The 14,291-nt window shown below is 47.0% G+C and overlaps 1 protein-coding gene across 5 annotated transcripts in view; it reads left to right on the top strand.

The window, feature by feature from the left end:
- Window positions 1–14,291, top strand: part of AMOTL1 (angiomotin like 1) — a 116,225-nt gene that overhangs the window by 53,073 nt on the left and 48,861 nt on the right. For all 5 annotated transcript variants that reach the window (XM_027578859.2, XM_027578857.2, XM_027578861.2 and 2 more), the window contains one exon: window positions 13,242–13,533. In XM_027578859.2, coding sequence (XP_027434660.1) covers window positions 13,242–13,533 — 292 coding nt within the window. The remainder of the gene's footprint in view (window positions 1–13,241; window positions 13,534–14,291) is intronic.

The following is a 14,291-nucleotide window of genomic DNA, read 5'->3' as shown; positions in this document are numbered from 1 at the left end:
AATAAGCCACTTCTGGGCCAGAATACGTAGAGTGAAACAGAACAGAGATCAATGGAGGATTTTCTCCAAATGTAACAGAAGGCAATTGGGGCTTTATGAATTTAGGGGAGGAGCCTCAGTTGTTGGCCGTCCTTGGGAGCTCTGCCTAGTGGCCAGGCAAAGCAGCAATTTTCCTGGCTGGCTCTGTGGAAAGCATCCAGACTTCTGGAGCATATTATTACCGTGGGGTTTTTATGGAGCTTTTCTTCATTGTAGATTTGAAAGGAAAATGTAGTCTGAGTGCTAGAACAGAGGAGTTAAAGGGGCCATGGAAATCTTAGAGTCTCACCTCTGTATTGAGCAGATGAGACACTAAAGCCTGGAGAGACTCCTGCATTTCCATAATCTACTCTGAGGCTGCTGGAGCTACGTTTCAGTGTCCTGACCATCCACATCTCTTCCCTCCACTGCCCTAATTCTAATCCCTCTTCCAGTGATGGCTGGATTCAGCAACACTTCCCGAGTGTCTACTCTGTGCGGCCTTGTACCAGGTTCAGAGATAAAGTAGGGCTCCCCGCCCCCTTAAGGACCTTAAGGTACTGTCCTGGGGGGACCAGCACCTGAGCCCATCACTGCCCTGTAGTGGGCTGTTTGAAGACAGTATGCAGAGTGCTCAGAACCAGAAAGATCCTATAACTCACAACCGGAGGCACTGGGGAGAGCCCCGCAGGGGAGGTGATAGCCAGGTTGGGTCTCGAAGGACCAGTAAGAGCTGTGGGGGAAAGTGTGCGAAGAGATGGGGTAGCGGGACACACTATGCAAGAGGGAGTGCCACTGGTTTGGTCTGGAACGCGCCGAGGTAACACAGGTAGGTTAGGAGGGAGTGGCCAGTGGATAGGGAGCTGAGACCGGCTGGTGGAGGTCTTTGGGAGTCCTACTGTGGAGTTTGGAATTTAGCCATAAGCAATTGGGAGAGCCAATATTTTCAAGGAGAGAACCTGTTGGTGTTTATTAGGCTGACTTCAGTGGCAGTGAAGGATGGAACAGAGGAACAGGACCAAAGGCCATGGGGACCTTCGGGGCAATTTCAGTAGTCCAGCTAAGAATTGGTGAGCATGGCCTACGTTGGAGGCCGGACGTGTAGGGGAGCGTTATGCGCTGTGAGAGGCAGAGAAGTAACACTGGCAGGCTCTGATGGCCAATTAGACACAGAAGGTGAGAAATAATAGGGCAGTTGGAAATCAAGCTCTCAAGAGAGAAATTGGGTCTGAAGGTACAAGTTTGGGAGTTACCAGCATCTCGATGTTGCCGAGCTTCTTGGGGAGAGCGTGGAGCAGAAGAGAAGGCAGGCGACCACTCATTATTGGCTGTGTCTGCATTCTCACAAAGGGCCTTATTTGTCTGTTTCTAAATCAGATGAGTTGAGTTTTCCCTGGGTGACCTCAGCAGCGGTGTGCAGGGCATACCTTGGCTGTACATCTTCTGAAAAGGCAGTGATTGGGCCTTGGCAGAGGGAGAGAGCTGGCTGACCTGCCCTTTACTTCGCACAGCTGCTGACACATTTCCCCGCATATCAGACTGGGAATGCCAGCTTGGAAGCAGGACAGCACCTTTGAGACCTCTGACAGGCTGCAGACCTCATTCTTCCTAAAGGCGCCATAGTCTGACCCCACTGAGGAATCCAAGGTGGGGCCTACGGGGCTCTTGTTTCTTACCTTTTATAGTTCCTTAAGCCACAGGAGACATTTAAACTTTAGAACTATCAGATTTGAAGAAGGGGGGGGGAGAAAAGTCTTCATATCTCTCGCGTCTGCCACATTGATTCAAGAGACTTTGTTTAAAGTCATCTACAGTGTTTATCACAGGATCCTATTTTTTCACATTTCTTCCTGAACATTTGACTCAGCCTCTAGAGATTGATAGAAAGTGGGGACATCCCTGAAGGAAGTCTACTTCTTCTCTTTGGCTTTACAGCAATGCATAACGTGGATCATTTTGCTTTTTGTCATCTGGCAGTAGGTGTGATATGAGGTGGGAGACAGGGTGAGGGGAGAAAAGAAGCACCAGCAGGAGAGCTACCCAGTTATTTGTGGAAAGTGTCATTTGTCTCAAAGTTTTGACGTCAAAAAGAAGAAGAAATGTATGAGGGATCCGAGCTAATTGCCAGGCTTGGCAGCCAGATTGACATGGAACATCAAAATGGCCCAGGAGACATAACAGACGGGCCATTGAGGCTTGGCCCCAGAGCTAAAAGGCCCCTTTGTGAGCCGGGCCATGGCTAGCCAGCATGGCTCCAATGGTGCAGCCCTGGGCTGACAGAGTCAACAAAGTCGTATCCACACCAGCCCTGCTGCGGACACTTCCAGCGTGGTCTGAACTCCACGGGTCGGATCTGAAACCCAGCAGTGTGTGATGTTCAAGTTTCCTTCAACCCAGGAGATGAGCAGGGCTCCTTTTAATTTCATGGATACGTTCCCCTGTACCTAAAGGGTTATCCGTTTGTCATTCATGGCGATGGTTTCGGAAGCTGCAGGCCGTGGGGTCCGTACATCACAGACTCCTGGCCACGAAGGAAAGGCCACTGAGTGAGATCATGGAGTCCAATCTCCTGGCCCTTTACATTGTTCAGACTTCACTGCTTTTTGCCTACTGATGGAAAGGTCCAAAAGACAAGCGAATGACAGAAGGAGGAAGAACTCAGAGTTCTTGCCTTCATTACTGACTCACCATAGCTTATAAATTCACCCGCCCTGAGCTGCTAAAGATGGAGATGTGTGGTAGTTTATTGTAAAGCACTTTAGTCTCCTTTGGTGGAAAGCCCAGGGAGAGGCTATCAGTCACAGCCTCGTTGACTTGCACCAGCTTGGCCCTTGTCGTGGGTGAGCTAGTGAGGCTGGCAGAGATGGGGAGACTAAGGCCCTGCTGAAATGGCTGGTGGGGACCTCCAGGGAACGGGAGCTGGCCATTGAGAAAGTCTCTGGTTTTACTCCTGCTTCGTCTTCCTTTTTCTTCAACCTGAAAGTGGTAATGGATATAAAGGAGGACAAGGTGAGAATTGGACAGGTTGTTCTATGTAGAATTGTGCTTAAAAAAAAAAAAAAAGCCAGCATTTGGGTGTTAATTCTGATGTACTTTGTGGGAAGAGCATTATAGAAGCGGTGACTTGGCTTACGGAGCTGTACCATGAGTGGAAGTGAATACCCGAGGATGAGCTGATTGCTTTCAGAGCATTTGGGAAGACATAAGTCAAGTGCACGTTTGCTTTCCAAAGAAATTGGCCCATATTTCCAAAAGTGGAAACCGAAGATGCCAAAAAATTACTTAAAATAGCCCTCTTTCATAATACAACTACTTTAACATTTTCCTCTACACATTGATTTTTTTCCCATGTTATCATCATAGATTATATTTGGTATAGTATCTTAGCTTGTTTTCTTTCGACAGTGTGCACTTGTTTTCCTCACCATCCTTTTTATTGCTGCATAATATTTTATAAAGTATATAATTTACCTCATCTTGTCTACAAATAATGTAGTGAACATCATCATGCATATCAAATTTTCCATACCCAGACCCCTGACCTCTGTCCCCTAACCTGCCTCTGACCCTACCCCTAACCCTCACCCTGGCCTTAGCCCTGACCCTGGCTCTGGGAGGGTGGCTTTCTGAACGCATGATGGGAGGGCCTGAGAGGCAGCCTGGTTGTCCTGGAGAAGACCCCAAACATTTAAGACTTGGTAATATTTCTGAAAATTGGTGTGAAGGTGGAGATAAAAACAGAAGGACCAACTGAATGTCTATTTAAAGAGTGCTTGGAGTTCCAGGTCCCCCTCTTGCCTTAGCTCATGGACAGCTGCCATGTCTGTTCTCGCCCCAGCAGAAGTCGGGGGCTCTGTTCTCTGGAGGGGTGTCTGGACTTTTGGTTCACTTCTTTAAGAATCATTATTTAGAGTTGAAATTATTGGGTCAATTGTAACGAACATTTAATGACTCGTGATACCAGATAACTTGGTAAAAAACGTTACAGTGCCTGCGTCCCTGCCCTTTGACCAACATTAGTCATTGTAATTACAAAACCTTTGCTAATTTAACGGGCAGATAGTGTTAATTCTTTATTTTACTTTGCAATTATTAGCTAGGTTATTTGCGGGGGTTAATTTAACGGTTAGATTTGACCTTGCAAATGAGCTGTTTGTGTCTTCTGTTTGTATGATCTCTATATTACAATGGATTGAGAACAAACTTCAACTTGTGTTCTGTTAACGCCCGTCCTGATCTTCCGGTTTCTAGAACTCTGTCTGTACCCTTAGCAGGTGGCAGTGGAGTAGGGGTGGTGAGGCAGCACTGGGACTAAAGCATCAGCTCCTGCCTGTGCCGGGCACTCTGTGTGGGTGACCTTCCTCAGTTGTCACAGCACTGCCCAGGGGTGGATGCTGTCACGGTCCCTGCTGGATGGTAGGGGATCCATGATGTTCATGGTAAGCACTCAGGCTTAGACGTAAGCGTAGGGAGTTAGATTTACCAGCTTTCCAGGAGCAAAGAGTGGTAACCGTTCATTAATATTTTATCCATCTATGAGTGTATTAATTGGATTTTTAGTATGTAAATGGATACCTTATAAAGGCACGAAATGATGGTGTTTGACCCAGCCCTTTGTCCGGGGCTGATAAAAGCATCTTACAAGATGATGTCAAGCACGAGGTGCTGTGGAATTCCTTGCACGGAGAAGTTTGTTCGCTTCCCCCCTCCGCCCCGCCCCCGCCCCCGGGGGCAGCCATCTCCACCACCCTCCTTCCCAACAGAGCAGAGGCTAACATTTTCCTGCATTCAGAGAGGGAATGTGTGGTGTGACTAATGTCCTAAATCACTCATATTTTCCTTCAAAAATGCACTGTGCATTTTTCCCCAGAGAAACCCCCAGGGTTGGTTTTATTTAGGATAGACGACATCCTCTGAGAACATGCCAAATGAGGGTACAGTGAGGAGGGAGGGAGCAGAAGGGGACACAGCCAAGGAGTGCGTGTGACAAAGAGAGAGAACACCTCTCCCCAAGAAACTCATGTTGATCCAACTGTGCAACCAGAGTGCAGTTTAAACCATGAACAAGCACAGAGATAGGTGCCCAAGAGCAGGGCATACTTGGTGGGCTTGGGGTTTGGAATGTGCTGTATTACAAGAAAGAATGTTTGGTGGTCCCATTTTACTTCGGATTGGAAATGTCTGGAGGAGGGGGGAGAATTTTCAGAGTAAGTATGTTTCCAGAGTGGTAATTTGCAATTTATATGGTTATGAACATGGATTGCTATGTAGGACAAAAGGTAAGCCAGATCCAAGCTTGTTGGATTAAAAACTATGTGTTGCTCTTAACAGAAATAAGGCTATGGAGCCTTATTTAAATTCCACCAGCTGAACATGTGTTTTGAATACCAGCATTAGAACTCCGGAGTTTCTACAGCTTTTAAGCTGGATTATGGCTGGATGAGCCAAGTAACTACATGCTGTTTATTCTGAGAAACAGCTCTGCAGTATGGGAATTTCAAAGGCTAGGGTCAAGTTCAGGTTACTTTCTTAGGAAACCTACCGCAGTTCCAGCTATAATGCATGAAACCAGTGACTTTTTCAAACAAGAGGATTGCCTCTATCCGTCCTGCATAGAAATAAATCTGATCTTAGTTTACACAAGACTTGAGTCTTACTTTGGGCATTTACAAGTCTTACCAGTGTCTGCCCAACCAACGGGATCCAGCGGGGAGGATATGGGTTTGGGTGAAGATTTGAGGGGTTTTGAGTTCTGGCTCTTGCATTTTATAGTGAGTTGTGTAGGTTCTCTGAGCCTCAGTTTCCTTATCTGCAAATTGTTATAGCTCATTTTTCCTAACATCCATTTTCTCCCCCCAACAAAGAAAAAGAAGGAAAGGACAAATTATCTGTAGTCCCACTATCCAGAGATAACCAGAGTTAAGTATTCTCTTCGCTGTGTTGTTTTAAGGATCAGAAAATCAGAAGAGAATATTCTAAGTGGGAAAACTCTATGTAAATAGGAGGTATTTTTGCTGAAGGACAGGTCTTAACACTTGAACCTCTTCACCACGGACCAAGAAGCCCTTTATTATTTCATCTTTTTCTTTTTCTTTTCTTTTTTTTAAAAAAATTTTAGTTATTTTTGACAGAGAGAGAGAGAGTGTACAAGCAGGGGAAGCAGCAGGCAGAGGGAGAGGGAGAAGCAGGCTCCCCCCTCAGCAGGGAGCCAGATGCGGGGCTTGATCCCAGGACCCTGGGATCATGACCTAAGCCGAAGGCAGACGCTTAACGACTGAGCCACCCAGGCGCCGCTATTATTTCATCTTGTTTTTAAATTCTTTTATCTCATTTTGTTTACTTTCTCTGATTATCAAAATAACGATGAAGATTTTTTGGCTTTAGTTTCTAATTTTTCTACAGTGTACATATATCTAAGTAATCTTAGATAAAGAATATTTTAAAAAGTAGCCAGATGTGTTCATTGTAGAAATTTTATAAAGGAAAAAAGGACAAGGAAGAAAAATCCGTAGTCCCATCACCTAGCATTAGCCACTCCAACCAATTGTTATAGTTCCTTCTAGTCATTTTTCTGTGCATTTTGTTTCACACATACTAGGTGAAATCCTGATATGTATAGCTATGATTTAAAAAAAAAAATCCTTTCTTAGGGACTCAGCAAAAACTTGTTGAACTGAATTGTTAATGTCAATAAACTGGACAAAGTTGTTTTGATTTTATGTCTTTATTAATAAGTTTGCTTTGGACAATGTATTTAGCTGCCTGCATTTTCTCTTTTGAATTCTTTGATCACATCCTGCATCTATTTATCCATTGACGTTTATTTTCCTGCCACGACTTGAAAAACTTTTAATTGTTGATTGTTAATCACACAAGCCAAATTTATTAAATGTTAGCATGATGACCTAATTGCAGATGAACATACAGTTTCATATATTGAACGTAACTTGCTGATCACCCTTGGTGCTTGGGGGTGTGGGGAGAGCAGAGAGGGGACTGACTGCTGGTCTCTTTGCATGAATTGCTCTGATGGTCACTGCATTCTGGAATTATCTCCCAAAACGAGGCCTTTTGGTGTACATTCAGTATGGTCTACAGCAGTGCTGTCCAACAGAAGTATAGTTATGAGCCACATGTGTCTATTTAAAAATGTTCTAGCAGCCACATTTTTTAAAAGTTAAAACAAGTGAAATTAATTTTAAAACATAGTTGAGTTAACCTGTTAAAAACATATTTTTTAAAAACATGTTTTAGGGGCGCCGGGGTGGCTCCATAGGTCAAGCGTCTGCCTTTAGCTCAGGTCATGATCCCAGGGTGCTGGGATTGAGCCCCGCATGAGGCTCCCCGCTCAGTGGGGAGTCTGCTTCTCCCTCTGTCCCTCCCTCCGCTTGTGCTATCTCTTGCTCTCTCTCAAATAAATAAATCTTCGAAAAATTAAAAAAAAAACATGTTTTAGTTAGCTAAAACCATTATCATTTCAACAGGTAATCAATATAAAAAACTATTAATGAGATATTTTACATTTTTGGTACTAAGTCTTCCGATTTTGATGTATATATTCTACACTTCCTGCACATTTCAATTCAGACTAGCCGCATTTTAGGTGCTTGGTAGCACATGTAGCTTGTGTGGCCCATGGCTACCCTTTGGGACCACACAGGTCCCAAAGGAGGTAAGACTGTGTCTGTGTCAAGAGAGAGTGCCCTTACAGGTCCACACATCATCTTGAAATGAGCTCTTGTTCTGTGTTGTACAGCAGGAAAGCTCTTCAGAAGCCAGAGGTTCTGTGGTGCTAGAGTGAGCTTTGATCCCTTACTGAGGTCGAGGATTAGGGACTGCGATTCTCATCACGTGGTGTTTGAAGAGGAAGGGACACTCAGGGGTGGTTCTTCTTGCCTTTCTCCTAACACCAATTATCAGTGTATGGTAACGACAGAGACTGTAACAGGTATTAAGTACTTCCCTCAGGATGGACACGGTATGCCATGCTTTATATGCCTTATCTCACTTAATTCTCGCAACAACCCTGTGAGGTAGGTATGATCATCTCATTTAAAGGTGAAGAAGTTAGAAACTCGCCCGTGGGTCCATGGTTAGAAGGAAGGGGAAGCAGAGAAAAGAGACTCCATACTGAGGAACGGTGCTCTCCTGTACTAACATAGGAGGTAGCCCCTGTGTGGTGGGAATATGGTGGATTCTAGACTGCCTAGTTCAAAGCCCTTTTTTTTTGCTTCGTAGTGAGATCTTGGCTTTGGGAAACCTAAAGTTTGCATACTTTAAAAATAGGATAGTGTATGCATGAGAGCAGTGAATGTTTATGAGAAATCAGTGACACAGTGGATGTGACATGCTAATGTGGCACATTATGTCCAGGTATCAAGTAAATACGTAAGATTATGAACGAGCTTGTGTGTGAAGGCTTGCGGTATGCACAGAGGAACAAATGGGCTGGTGCTTAGATGTCACCAATGACCCTGTTTCCCCAATCCAAATAACACTGTCACTCCCATTTTGAGCTGCATTTTGTGGCCCCAAGTACATAAGAAGGGCAGTGATGGGGCGCCTTGGTGGCTCAGTCGGTTAAGTGTCCGACTCTTGATTTCGGCTCAGGTCGTGATCTCAGGGTCCTGGGATGAGCCCCGCATTGAGCTCCATGCTCGGCTGGGGATCTGTCTCTCCTTCTGCCCCTCACAGCCCCTCCTCCCACGCTCATGCGCATGCCTGCGCACTCTCTCTCTCACCCTCTAACACATAAATAAATAAATAAATCTGTAAAAAAAAAAAAAGGGCAGTGACATGGAGTTATGTTATTATATTGGCAACGTCATGATTTGAGATTCTACCTAGAACCAGTTATGCAGAACCAATCTAAACACCAGAGGTCTCTTCTTTAATAATACAGTGTTGAGGGTTTGGCCGTTATTTGAAAGCACATTAAGCATATGTGGTCTCCCAACTTGCTCTTGGGCTTAGGGGCCAAATCAGTTGACACAAATGTATTGGGTACCAACCTAGTTTAAGTCATCATTTTCTACCCTCAAAAAACATGCATGCTAAAAGTTTGGGAGAAAAGACAAATGTATGAGAAATTACATAATATCACATTTAAATAAAAATTCAGGAGAACAAAAGACTTGATAAAGGCCAGCGGTAGTAGGTTGTCAGGATTGTGATTTAGGCCGCTTGTAAGTTCGGAGGAAAGAAATGGGTACCAATTCTGGGGTCGGGCTATGGGCAGCTTGGCCCAGGTCATTGACGATGACGGGCCAGTCTGTAAGACTTCCCTGCATGACCCCCGTAATTTCTCGTAGATGGGACTCTTTTTTTTTTTTTAAAGATTTTTACTTATTTATTGAGAGAGAGAGAGAATGGTAGAGAGCATGAGAGAGAGGAAGGTCAGAGGGAGAAGCAGACTCCCTGCTGAGCAGGGAGCCTGGTGCAGGACTCGATCCCGGGACTCCAGGATCATGACCTGAGCCGAAGGCAGTCACCCAACCAACTGAGCCACCCAGGCACCCCTAGATGGGACTCTTTAAGTGCTGTTTTTTTAATGCATCACTGTGGACTTAGCTTCGCTCAGACATATTTAAGTAACTGGTCAGTTATTGGTCAGTTGGGTGGCCCTTGGGAAAAGGTCACTCTCTGCGCTGTTCTGAGGCTCACTGAGTTCCTTGAGAAAGGAGCAGGACCTGCGCAGGGTACCTGCCCTGGTTTTTGTGAGCAGTAAGTAAGTGGAAACGTGGTGCCTCACAGATAGCATGGACCCACAATACGTGCTAGTTGAATGCTCTCTGGAGACAAGACACTAGCCTGTGAAAGATAATAATGTGAGATGTAAGTAACAGTCCACCAGAAGAACTCAGAGGTAAATTTCCAGCCTTCGTGCTTCCCCTGAGGCTGCGCAAGCCTGCAGAAGGGGTGAAGCTTTTGTGTTAGGGTGTTATTGTGGACATCCTACTGTGGTGTAGTTGCTCCTAGGGGGCCCCAGGAACCCAGGAGCAAAAGACCAAAGAGTGGCTGCCTTCCCTCCCTGCTCTCACCAGGATAGGGCAATAGTGAACCCTGTGGACTCTCGAATCAAAAAGCCTGGGCGTGGATCTCCTTTATGTTCCTATTTTCTCTGTTCTATTTTGTAAGTTACCCTCCTGTGCTTTGTTTGTCTCATCTAAATGGACTGATAATGAGACCTATTTTAGAAGGCAGTTATAAAGGTTAAAATGAGATGCTGAATGCAAAAAGTGCTCAGTAATTGTTAGCCATAACAGAAAAAATGTACTGGACTTAATGCATGCCATGCTCGGTGCTAGGCTTTTCATTAGGGGCTGTGGGATTCAGATGATAATAGTAATGGTGATAATAGTGTGCATTTGTCCAGCGCTTACTTTGTGCTGGCCTTTATACATATTATTAACCCCTTAAGTCCTTTAGCATTGAGCTAAGTAGTACATAGTCCCGGGAAGTCAAGACACATGGTATCAAATAAGCTAGCTCTGTGACTTCACAGAAGGAAGTCAGGCTCACAAGTAGATAATTATAGCAAAGAATTCTACTCGCAGGTGTTTCTCAATGCATATTGGTTCCCATCCCATCTGTTTACCTTTTCTTTGTGTCCACATTGCTTGGGACGTGGCCGATCAAGAGCATTACCTTTGGAAGCTGAAGATAGGTTGTTTCTGGTATGATCTCATGAGAAGTTGTCCTGTTCTGTCCCAACACTCTTTCCCCCCTCATTTACCCTAAGCCCAAATCTACCTGGTCCAGATCTTTGATCTCACCAACCCATTGGCAGAGTAGTGGAGCCAAGGAATAGAAGTTTGCTGTCCTACCTGCACATCATCCATTGTGATGTGCTTGTTTATTCAATGTGTAACTCAGTTATTTATGAGGCCAGTGTTCTCTTTAGTAGAAGAGTTCCCATTTTGAAAAAGTAGTTCTTTTCTGTCCCCTAACCTTGGCAAATACCGTTTTCCTGCATTGCCACTTGGGTGACTTGTCCCCATCATGGATGACTTAGGCTGGCATTCAGGAGACACTTCCTTTTTGTTCTAGATCGGAAAAAGATGAGAAGATAAACCCACCGTTGACCATAAGTGAGTCCCAAATCCCAGAGTTTAATAAATGTTAAAAGATAGAAGCCCCAACCCATAGTTGCCTGGGCCAAAGGGAGGCCCCATGCTTCAGACAGTAGGGATGCGGGCTCATCTGTGCCCACCTCAGCCCCAAGGAGACATGCTACATTTGTCCTTTGCCTTGGATAAAGTGTGAAGGGAATATTTGGGGCTGGGAATGGACATCTGCCTTTGAATGGAGGCCGTGTAAGATGTGGTGTTTTGCCTCTTGCCAAGGCAACCCTTTTCCATGAAAAATACCCTGTAGGATTTAGCCAGCCTGTAGGAATGCGCTTACTCAGTAACAGATCTGGGAGCCCACTAAGGAATCAAGAACCGAATTGAGTTCCACGGTTCTCCACCTTGCCTCGGGGAACTTAGAACCTAGCTGTTTGAATGGGAAATGGAAGGGGCTTTCTGATTGAAGGCATAAGGAAATCTAGTTGGGAAATATCTTCCAAGCCGAGGTTGAGAGACCTGGTGTTCGTTACCATAGCAAGGCCTGTGGTAGGTCATGTTGCTAGGATCTGCTGGGTTGCTTCTGAGGTCATCTTTGTGAATGTCTGCATATCCACGTAGGGAGGGCTAGAGTGACCCCTGTCAACTTTTCTTCTAGAGTGCGACATGAGGCTGCCAGGAGGAATCCTGGCTACAAGAGATGCTTACAAAATGAGCGATACAGAGGCCGACAGGGTCCCAAAATATTCCAGCAAGTATACTTAAAAGGAAAATAGAAGGTCAGGTGGCCTCCTGGGCAAAGTGGGGCGAGCTCTGAGAGCTTTGACTATAGCTGGCATAGTAACGGGAGGCAACACAAGTAAGCGTCAAAGACTGGAAGTACTAGTTAGCTGGATCTCCAGAGGACACCGCCCTGTGATATAGAATGTGGGTGATTTAGGGGTGCTGATAATTCTTCGCACTCCAGTTCCCAGACTGAGACCTAAAAGGTTAGGGAGGTCGACAAGTCCCAAGTCTGCAGAAGAGAGGCAGCTGTGGTTGGAGAACTAGCCACCATGACTGTCTTTGCTGCTTATATCTACAGTTGTTGGTAGGAGCCCTTGGCGTAGGTTGGGAGAAAATACGATGATTCTTACGGAACAGGTAACAGAATAGAGAGGTGGGGATGGTTGCGGAGCAGAACTCAAGATGGCAGTTCACGGTTTCAGATAGGGGACCTAGAGCCCGGGCTTTGAACCATCTTTATAACGTGGCTAAGACCCCCAGACCTCCTCATCCCAGCAGATCAAAACAAAAGACTTGTCTCTTCCTAAAGACTTGCCCATTTCATTGGATGGTACCCCCTGTCCATTTGTGCGAAGCCCCAAATGTAGGAGTGATTTCTAAATTTTCCCTCCCTTCTCTCTAGCTGTCCATGATCAATCCGATGTATCCCAAATCCATCCCTAATTGCCCTTCTGCTACGGCCCCGTGAGACTCCCATCAGTTCTCACCGAGACCACAGCTCGGCCTCCCTGCGGGGCGCCCTGCGTCCCTTCCTGCCCCTGTGCATCTCATCTCTGCACCACTCGGTGGGGCAGCTCCTCCAAGGCCAAGGGCTACACCCCGAGGGCAGGGTTGGCCTTGGCTTACAAAGGCCCTTGCCCATCGCTCTCTCTGGTCTTACCTTGTTCCGCTTTTGCTGGCCGTGCATCATATCCACAAGTCTGCCTGTGCGAAGTCCTGACTTAGGCCCTATACGCTAGGCAATTCCCCTACCTGGAAGGCTCCTCTGCCTCCTCCTTGACCCCCTTGCCCCAGCCATTGGCTCCTTCTTGTCTGTCATTCAGACTTCAACTCAGGCACCCACATCCCCTTCCCTGCCCTCTCAGAATGAACTAGCCACTTGGTCCCTTGCTGTCACATTACCTAGTTTGGTTGGATGGATAATCTGTGTCCGTCCCCGAGAACGTAAGCTTAGTGAGAGCAGGGCCCTGGTAACCACCCCCCCCCAGCCACCCCAACAGTGCTGATCCAGAGGGAGAACACATTACCTATCTGTGGGTGAGGGCCTGGACACGGAGACGTGCGCGGGCAGCTTGTGGCAGCGATAGGCCGGCTCTTTGTCTTCCCACTGCTTTTCTGGGGTCTGATGCCTGGTCTCCGCTTCCCTTGCAGCCGCCCCTGCCAGCTCCCTTTCCCATCGACCGTGCAGCAGCACAGCCCCATGTCCTCCCAGAACCCCCCGGTCAGCGGGCCGCTGCACTCCGTGTCCTTGCCACTTCCATTGCCCGTGACCCTGGCGGCTCCGCAGCCTCCGCCGGCCGCCTCGCCCAGCCAGCAGCTCGGACCCGATGCCTTCGCCATCGTGGAGCGAGCCCAGCAGATGGTGGAGATCCTAACCGAGGAGAACCGGGTGCTTCACCAGGAACTTCAGGGTTACTATGACAATGCCGACAAGCTCCACAAGGTATGTGACTTCCCAAGGGAAGGAGAGGGAGAAGAAGGTTCTCTGGGAGGGTCAGAATTGTTTACCCTCTCATCGGGCGAGGGGATGCCCTGATCCACGGGCCTGCAGTGACCCCTTTTTATGCCAGGCGCCGTGCAAAGTTTTAGGGAGACAAATAAATAGGAGGAGCTTACAGTCCCAAAGAGGGAGCGTCCCCTGAGCTCATCCCTGCAGTGGAATGTCAGGCAGGTTGCAGGAGGTACAGGTACAGGGGGAGGGGGGATGGCCTCAGAGTTCAGTAGTATTCCCCCGGGTGCACGGTGTGGAAGAGGGAACCCCGAGAAGAACACAGAGGAATGGGTTGAGAGAGACAGGTCTGTCTTTACATCCAGGGTTCTCAGACAGGAGCCGAGTGATCGCCACGTGGGTTTCATTAGCTGGTCTCTGCAGAAAGCAGCGTGGCCTCAAGACCGCGGGTAGAGTCCAAGCGACCGCCTGCCGTCCATCCTTCTGTTTGGCGTTTGTCAGGTGGGGAGATGCCGCTCGATTCCAGCCCGTGTCGTCATCACGGGAATATCCGAGTGTGCGGCAGCCTTCATGCTTAGGGCTTTATGCCGAGAGCCACAGTCAGTGGGAGAACTTCCAGCAAGATGAACTGTCGTGGGCAGTGATTTCATGATGCCCCACGTGGCAGCACCTGAAATGCTTCCGGTCGCACAGAAGAGGTGAAGGGGCAAAGGCACTAGGCTGTTTGAGAGCAGGAGAGCCACAGGGCACTA

The sequence above is a fragment of the Zalophus californianus genome, chromosome 11, assembly GCF_009762305.2.
Source record: "Zalophus californianus isolate mZalCal1 chromosome 11, mZalCal1.pri.v2, whole genome shotgun sequence".
Classification (NCBI taxonomy): Eukaryota; Metazoa; Chordata; class Mammalia; order Carnivora; family Otariidae; genus Zalophus; species Zalophus californianus.
The sequence above is the reverse complement of the archived record's forward strand: the minus strand, read 5'-3'. Positions and strand labels throughout refer to the sequence as shown.